Genomic DNA, 8,623 nt, shown 5'->3' on the forward strand with positions numbered 1-8,623 from the left:
TGGGAGAGGGAGAAGCAGGCTCTCCACCGAGCAGGGAGCCCAACGTGGGGCTCGATCCCAGGACCCTGAGATCATGACCTGAGCTGAAGGCAGATGCCTAATGACTGAGCCACCCAGGCACGCCAATGACAGCTTTGTAATAGAGCTTGAAGTACGGAATTGTGATGCCACCAGCTTTGCTTTTCTTTTTCAACATTCCTCTGGCTATCCGGGGTCTTTTCTGGTTCTATACATATTTTAGGATTATTTGTTCCATTTCTTTGAAAAAAGTTGATGGTATTTTGATAGGAATTGCATTCAGTAAAGTGGCAGGATATAAAATCAATGCACAGAAGTCAGCGGCATTCCTATACACCAACAACAAGACAGAAGAAAGGGAAATTAAGGAGTCGATCCCATTTACAAGTGCACCCAAAACCATAAGATACCGAGAAATAAATCTAACCAAAGAGGCAAAGTATCTGTACTCAGAAAAGTATAAAATACTCATGAAAAAAATTGAGGAAGACACAAAGAAATGGAAAAACGTTCCATGCTCATGGATTGGAAGAACAAATATTGTGAAGATGTCAGTGCTACCTGGAGCAATCCACCCATTTTTATTTTAAATCAAATTGATGTAGAAAGCAAAACCCATAGGTGGCAGGTAGGACTTATGGCTGAACCTAAGCAGGTCAGATACAAACTCAAAGATCATCTTTATCCATAGGATGTATTAAAAAGCTATTATTAATAATAGTGTTATTATTAATAGTATTAAAAAACCATATTATTCAGTTGACCAGAATATAATGCCACAACACTGTCTGACAAATAAAATAAAATGGAAAACCTTAATGTCTCAAAAAAAAAAAAAAGACAGTTAACACAGGTCATTAAAATATATTTTCAAAACATGATGAAAAATGAAGAGGCTCATCTCAACAAAGTAGAACACCTACCAGCAAAATTAATAAACCATGCTTCCTTCTCTAAGTGCCCTCAGGGAGTAAGAAGCCAATGCTATGGGGGGCCTTGTTCCCAATTAAATTAAGGTCGTTAGTAAGGAAAGCAAGAATGGACAATGAGTAGTCAACTAGTAGTCTCTGACACAATCCCTCCTATTCCCCAGTCAAGTGGTCCTATATTAAAGGTATTTGTATCTGTACACAGATGAAGGTATGAAGACAGTATTTTTTGCCATAAAATATACCATGTATGCAAAAAAGTATCTATATGTATCATACATGTATGGATTAAAGCAAAAGTCAGTATTTCACTTGAACTATAATGCTATCAGTTCAAAAGATAATACTTTATGCATCATAACAAAGAAAAATGTTGCCAACTAATACAATGATTTCTTGTTACTGAAAATTTGTATTTCATACAAATAGAGCCTATCTCACTGAAGCTTTTACTTTCAGAAACTTGTGATGCCGCCTGTGCATTATGGGGAGTTTTGAAGGTCTGAACAAAAAACCATTTGGAGGGCTCAATGTTAAGATCCTGAAAATGAGTCAGGATGATACACAATGAAGGTATCCCATAGACAATGAGGAAAGGAAGAGATTCTTAATTTTGACCCTCACTTAATTCACTCATGGATTCAGATTCAAAAGCCTACTGATCATATCATTCCTTGCCAAAAAAAAAAAAAAAAGCCCACAACGAAGTACAAACTTCTAAGCATGGTATTTGAAGTGTGTGGCAATATGGACCCAACCATTGTAACCATCTTACCGTCTTCATGAGCATACTGTATTTCAGCCAAATACTGACTAGTGACTGTCTCTTGAATGTTTCCTCTTTTCCCCTGAGATGTGGTACTGGAAAAGCACTGCTCAAATTTTGCCCCATGCTGTAGTTTTTATACCCTTAATACAGCTCATCTCTCTACAGAGACTGTGAGCTCCCTATGGGCTTTGTTCACCAGGCTGCACACCTCACCCTGCCCTGTCCAGAGCAAAGAATCTGACACACAGTAGGCACAAAGTCAATGTTTACTTAAAAAGTAATGAATCAGGGGCATCTGGGTGGCTCAGTTGGTTGAGCATCCAACTCTTGGTTTTAGCTCAGGTCCTAATTTCAGGGTCAGGAGCTCAGAGACCTATCAGGCTCCATGCTCAGCGGGGAGTCTGCTTAGGATTCTCTCTCTCCCTCTCTTTGCTCCTCCCCTGCTTGCTCTCTCTAAAATAAACACATAAATTTTTTTAAAAATAATGAATTATCAGATATTGTCCTATCAAACTGGAATGCCTTGAAATACAAAGGCCAAGTCAGATCCATCCAAACTCAGTTAATTCTGTATTTGCTCATCCTTTTGTATCTTCCCACCTCTATAAACAGTGCTACTATCTACCCGTCAAGTCTAGAAAGTCTGTGTGTCATTTCATATTCTCTGTTATCCCTCACTCACTTGTCTAATCATTCACCACGTTCTAAGGGGTCTATGCCCATGTCCCCTCTACATGCCTGTTGTTCAGGCCTTTTATCATCTCTCCCCTGCATGGCCAAAGTCCTAACTGGCTTCTCTGATTCCAGTTTTCCTGTACTCACTTATGCAGTGACCATTCTAAGCACAGGTGTGGTCAAATCACTCCTGTGCACCCCCCATCTCCACCTGAACACATCTTGCCCCCTGCATCTCCTCCTCCAATTCCACTGAGCTGTGAGCTCTCTAAACTCACCCAGCTGTCTCCATGCTGTGAGACTCTATATCCTGTGTCTCTTCATGTACTCCCCACTCTGCCTAATTGTTTATATATACCAGTTATTATCATAGGGCATGTAGTAGGCATTTAATTGTTTCAAGAAATGAATAAATTGACCCACTTTAAGAAAATTATGTTTCCCTATCTTTGAAATGGGTGGGTGAACTGTGTTGACATTTGAGATCCATTCTAGTTGATATCCTTGAGTTCCACGAATGGCTAACGTGCATTGCCTTGGAGACTAGGAGAAGCTGCACAAGAGTGGTCGGGACAAGGAAACCAATCTCTGGATTATGGTACCCTACCTGACCTAGTTCTAGACAAGCTCCTCCTCAATTTTTGAGATAACCTGAAAAACAAAATAGAACAAACCTAGTCAAAACAAGTACCACGTAGTGACAATATTTTGTTATATAAACACCAGTTTCCAATAAAAAGAGCTGGGACTCCCTGGAAAAGCAGTTGATTACAAAGCTGGGATAGGGAAAATATGACCTTGGAATATCTGGAAGCGCCAGAAATGCTAAAAGACGAGACCTGTTGAAGGAACACAGGAAACAACATAAAGGAGTTTGTACTGACCTTAGTTAGAACAATCAAAGCAAAAAAAAAAAAAAAAGTTGATTATAACCCATAGAACAAATATCTATGTCACAAATAAATAATTGAATAAAAACATAAATGAGTGAGAAAGGATACTTCTTCCTAACAGTGGATTCCAATTAATATAGCCAGAGGGAATCAGGGAAACATAAAATCATTAGGCAAACACCACAAGAATAACAGGTGCAGACAAAATCCACCAATGAATGCTGAAATCGGGGGGCAAACAATTGGTTTTTGCAAAGAAATAACCAGTAAATGCAGTGTGGGATCCTGGAACCAAAATGCCAATGCAATTCAAATGTTTCTCTGAGTCAGGATTACGTAGCATGTTAATCCCCTGGCTCTGACAGAGTGTTACTATGAGAACGGGCTGGAGGAGAAATATACAGAAACTGTATGATTGTTTGGCAGTTTTTCCACAAGTTTGAATTTTTTTTTGAGTACTCACTCTTGTCTTTTGAATTAGTGATTAGAATAATTCCCAAATGCTGAGGAAGAACACAGGTTAGCTGCAAGAAAGACAGATTGAAATCCTCACTGTACACTCATCAGTGTGTGTGTGTCTTTGTCCAAGTTACTCATGTCCTCTGAACCCCCATTTCCTTCCTCTGTAAAACTAAGATCAATAGGACTTTATTGTTTCTGGTTGTGAGAACCAGATGTGTGCACACAGGACCAGCACAGAGGAAGAAACAGGACTTGCAGTTTCCTTCCTGAGGTGCCACGCACATCCCTGTCCTCTTAGAGCTCACAGTTCAGAGAGGGAAACGGCCAGACCCTAATCCAACTCACACATCCAACTTTCTGACTGTACTGCTCGTTTACCTGTGCCATCCAGGATTTAGCACGTACAGTGCTCTGCAGCAAGTGAAAAGGATGAGCAAAGGAGTGTGCAACCCTTTCTACTGGACTGCAAACTCCTTGGGGAGAGAGCTAGGGTTTCACTCATCCCGATTCACCACATGCACCTGAGTACTGGGCATCTGAAAATGGAAAAATGAATTAAGGCCAATAGAAAGCAGGGAGGGAGAGAAATCTGGCCACCCACCTGGACCCCTTTTGGGTGAGGCTGAGGTTTATGTATTCCTGGAGTAGGGAGCCATATCCTCGCTCCTTTAGGCTGCTCTGGTTCTTTTATCTCCCCGAGGGGTTCCATGTGATTTCAGGAATGATTTGTTTTCCCACATCCTATTAAGATGGTAAAGCCTTTCAGTGGGAGTTCTCTCCTTTTCCTTACTCTTCCTTGGGGCTTCAGCCTGGACTGGGGAGACTCTCTGGCCTCCATCCTGTTTGCTCATGTTGCCTTCACTCTGAAAGGCCGAGACGGAGGGTCCCATTTCCGGACCTTCCGTGCTGTCTGTAACAGGTCTGCTGATTGCCTCCCCTCCTTCAACCACACTCATGCTGCCCTGGAGAGTTACTGTTGCCCCTGGTTCTGCCCTTTGGACGGGCCCTGCAGGTGCCTGGATTGGGACAGACGGTGTGTTCCTACGCATACAGTATGAAGCGTATTGTCGGTTTCCTTCCCCACCAGTATAAGCCAGAGAGGTGGCCCCAGACACATCAGCGACCATGGAAAGGCTCCTGATGTTGACCTGATCTTGATCCCCTTCTCCGTGGAGCTCCATGGCCTGTGCCGAAGGGAGAAACAGGGAAGCAGAGAAGAAAGTAAGTGAGACTAGAAGGGATTGTCACTTGCCTTCTTGAAGCTGAACCACTCCAGAGCTTTTAACTGGGAGAAACTTTGAGGTCATCAAGTCCAGTGGATGTACGAATCCCCTCTATGGCACCCCCCCAATGGTCACTCAAGTTTTACGTGGACAGCTCCAGTGCCAGAAGAGCACTGTGGCCATTCAGGGAGCATCCTCGCACTTCTATTTTATACACTTGTCTTAGCATTTCTGCAAAAGAGTCCCAGGAGTGAGACTGCTGGCCAAGAGCTATGCTCTTTTACATTCTCCTCTTCAGGAACAAACTGCGCACATGTGCACAAAGCATGCCACAGATGCACAGAAAAATCAGTGCGCGGCTCCAGCTAAGGAAGGACTTTTCATACTTGGAAGTGTACCCTAACAGATCGGACCACCTGGGTTGTAGTAGCAATTGTCCCAGAGTGGCCTGGGCAGTGGGGATGCTGTTGAGGGCATTAGAACATTGGCTATGAGAGCAGAGGAGCCGACATCTAAGGGGCCACGGATATTCAGAAGCACTTGGGGCCTTTCCAGTGTGGCAAGGTCTCTGCATGGTGCCTTATTTGGCCCGAGTTCTTCCAAATGCAATGCCTTCTCCTGGTGAGCCTCAGAGAGCAGCCTGGAAAAGCCTCAGCTGCTCTTCCAAATCACCCTGGCCCCATCTCCAAGAGTCTATGCAAAGGCTTACTGCTGGGCTCTTCCTGTGCTCTGCCTCCAACCCAGGTATGGAGACCATGTCACCAGCAGGTTGGGCCTGGGTCCCACTGTAAGCCTCCACTGGCGGTCTCAGCAGGTACACTAAGTCTTCCCAGCATGCAAACAGATCTTGTCTCGCATCTGAAGGAAGGCACAGTTGTAGGTAAAAAGAGCGACCAGTGGCAAGCTTCAAGTGGAACTGTTTTTTCTCATGATTATAGATGGATAACTTGACAAACTTCAAAGGAAGCAGCCTGTTGGGGAGCAAAGAAGTGGGGGATTAGGTTGAGACAAATGGGAAGGAAGAGGGAGGGAGTCCTTTGGCCCAGTCCGAATCTATTTCTCTGCTAAAGGATTTGCCAAATCCTGTCTGCTTGACCTCAGCTCTCATGTCCACCTCCTCATTGCTGATAAGTGCAGTCTTAATTTGGAGTACAGCACTTAGCTCGTTGGACCTCATGCAACACCGCGATGGCTCCTGACCACCTACAAGACCGCCCCCCACTCTGCCATGCACGGCCTGCAACTATGTGTCTCCAACTTTCTTCCTGGTCTTATTCTCACAACCCTTCTTCTATAATCGATAGGCACTTTCCCCACAAAGGTGTCTGATTTCTCCTCCTCTGAATCCACACCACAGTTGCTGGTCATGCTGTGGAGGGCGCGCTCACTCTGGGCTCTGTGTCATGGTGAATCATGTGCTTGATGGTCTTGCCCCTTCTGCATACGTCCTACAGGGAGGGACTAAAGTTCCCAGACTCGCCTGGTCAGCTCCAATCTCTCTGTCGACCTGAGGTCCTTTCTCTGGGTATCTTGGTCATTTCTGGCCCTGACTGCACAGCTCACAGCCGGCTGTGCCAGCAGCATGGCATCGGGCATTGTGAGGTGGCGGCTGGTATACGCAATGCCCACCGTCACCATCTGCACAGCGCTGTGCACATCAATCACTTCCCCTCTTCTGTTGATCTGTTGTTGGAAGAAAGAGGAAAGCGGCATCGTCTTACGTCCTATTGGTCCTCCTCTGCTCCGCTCCTAAATAAAGTGGCCACCACAGTTCTTGGTGTGCGGCAAAAACTCAGCGGGCTATGGTTCAAGCCGTGTACCATACCAACAGAACGGATTCGTATTGCCCTCTCCAATCTGAGCTCTCAGAGGAGGCAGACTCCCTTTCCTCAATGTGCCTGTGATCAGATGCTTTTGTACTAGAAGTACCTGTGTTCACCATTAAAATAGTAAGTCGGCAGGCACAGCCAAAGACCCAGCAATTCAGCCCCGAAAACGTGCTCTGCATTGACTTGCACATGCCCAGATGTGATGGACAAAGTTGTTCATCACCAGATTTTCAGTCACAAGAGACCATGCACGATGCAAGTACTTCCCAGTAAGTGTTTGAGTAAACAAATGTAGTTTTTTTTAGCAAAATGGACATTTTATTAAAACTAAAAACAGCTTTTTTGCCTAAAAAATACCAATGCAAAAAACCATGAAATGCAAAGGGATCATTCTGGACTCAAGGAGTAAAAAGGTGTGACGATCAAGTGTAAAACATGATCCCAGATGGGGAAATACAACTATTAAGAACATTATTGGGACAACTGAGAAAATGTAAACGGTCACTAGTATGATAGCATTCTATCAACAGCAAATTTCATGAAATTGTGCCGTGGTTACATAGGCAAATGTCCAAGTTCTTAGAAGACATATGAAGAATTTAAAGATAAAGGGGCATAATGCTAGTCACTTACACCTAACTCTCCAGTAGTTGAACAAGAATAATCATCTACGTCTCGTGTCTGTGTGATTTTACTGGCTCTGAATCCCGCCTACACATTTCAATAAACTGGGAGCTCTGCAGCGCCCTGCTGCCCATAGTGTCCAGGTCATTACACCACAATCCTGGGAGTGGGTCCTGGGCATCAGTGTTTTCTACACTTTCTAGGTTATTCCAAGGAACAGCCAAGGTTGAGAATCATTGACAGAAGTATAGTTGAGCTACTGGTTGATTCGCAGGGGTCTACTCTCACCTACTCTTCTTGCTGTCACACTTACGAGGTGTGTGGTTGCTCACACCAAAAGTCTGGTTCGCACTGCTATGCCCCAACCCACACCATCATCCTGAAAGCCATGTGGAGTAGAAACTCCCTGAGCTGAAGGCCTGAAAGTGGGGGCCTCAGCCACTTGACGGCCTGGGAAAGTCACCTCACTCCCTGGAACTCAGTTTGCTCCGGAGTAAAATGGGGATCTTTGTTCTGCCTACATAAGCAGGCTGTTGTGAGGCTGACAGGAAATGGACACCCAATTGCTTTGGATACTGGAGAGAACCATATAAATATGGTTTCAGGATATCTGGAGCTTCAAGTTTCTACAAAACACACTGAGGGAGAAAAAGCAAGCTGCAAATGGCCGAACCAGTAGGACATCACGTCGCAAGTCCACACGTCCCACCCAAGACCGTATTGCACCTCCAAGAGTCATAAAACGTTTAACAGGTACACACAAAGGGACAAAACCTGCATGAGAATAATGACCACACTTGGGGCAGTGGTAGCTGGGGAGAAAGGGAAATGCAAGAAGGGAAGTGTGTCCAGAAAGATTAAACCATATTCATGTTTTTCCTCCAAAAAATATTACATCTGAAGCAAGTATGGCAAAGGGCAGCCACCTGATAAAACTGGGTGGATAAATCAGGAAGTATAAAAACAAAACAAAACCACTGTCGCTTTCCTCTACCCGGTTGCAATGTCACCGAAGACATCCTTGCACACTCAGCACATGATAGGTCTTCGATAAGTTGTTGTGGGAAGAAAAGAATGAACGGGAGTAAAGAGGGGGGGACTACACACATGAATCGGGGAGAAGCGGGGAGAAGGGGGGACCAGACGCATGAGTCGGGGAGAAGGGGGGACGAGACGCATGAGTCGGGGAGAAGGGGGACCA

At 44.6% G+C, this 8,623-nt stretch overlaps 1 protein-coding gene across 6 annotated transcripts; it reads right to left on the minus strand.

Annotated features, from left to right (window-relative positions):
* Positions 1–6: 6 nt before the first annotated feature.
* Positions 7–8,541, minus strand: LOC102747255 (Golgi-associated RAB2 interactor protein 6-like). 6 transcript variants are annotated; one of them, XR_014142702.1, is made up of 5 exons: positions 6,450–8,541; positions 4,999–5,940; positions 4,125–4,282; positions 2,999–3,042; positions 7–347 (listed from the first exon to the last, which is right to left on the minus strand). XR_014142702.1 is itself a non-coding variant. In XM_081811583.1 (5 exons), the coding sequence occupies exons 1-3, from the start codon at positions 6,680–6,682 to the stop codon at positions 4,415–4,417; spliced, it is 1,011 nt and encodes a 336-aa protein (XP_081667709.1). In that variant the 5' UTR covers positions 6,683–8,541; the 3' UTR covers positions 7–347; positions 2,999–3,042; positions 4,348–4,414. The 6 variants fall into 6 exon arrangements, 3 of the variants coding, with proteins under 3 accessions (XP_081667709.1, XP_081667710.1, XP_081667708.1); XM_081811583.1 differs by lacking the exon at positions 4,125–4,282 and adding an exon at positions 4,348–4,930 and having other exon boundaries at positions 5,679–5,940; XR_014142701.1 differs by having other exon boundaries at positions 7–3,042.
* Positions 8,542–8,623: the final 82 nt, after the last annotated feature.

Source organism: Leptonychotes weddellii, unplaced genomic scaffold, assembly GCF_054177405.1.
Source record: "Leptonychotes weddellii isolate Sample4059 unplaced genomic scaffold, ASM5417740v2 HiC_scaffold_8611, whole genome shotgun sequence".
In the NCBI taxonomy this organism is placed as follows: Eukaryota; Metazoa; Chordata; class Mammalia; order Carnivora; family Phocidae; genus Leptonychotes; species Leptonychotes weddellii.

Coding starts and splice junctions, on each gene's coding strand:
- LOC102747255 (XM_081811584.1), bottom strand. CDS start 6,682: ATGCCGCTTTCCTCTTTCTTCCAACAACAGATCAACAGAAGAGGGGAA. Junction 5,941..6,449: donor GAGAGATTGGAGCTGACCAG/GCGAGTCTGGGA, acceptor GCTCCCCAACAG/GCTGCTTCCTTTGAAGTTTG. Junction 4,931..5,678: donor AGCACAGGAAGAGCCCAGCA/GTAAGCCTTTGC, acceptor CCTTCGGCACAG/GCCATGGAGCTCCACGGAGA.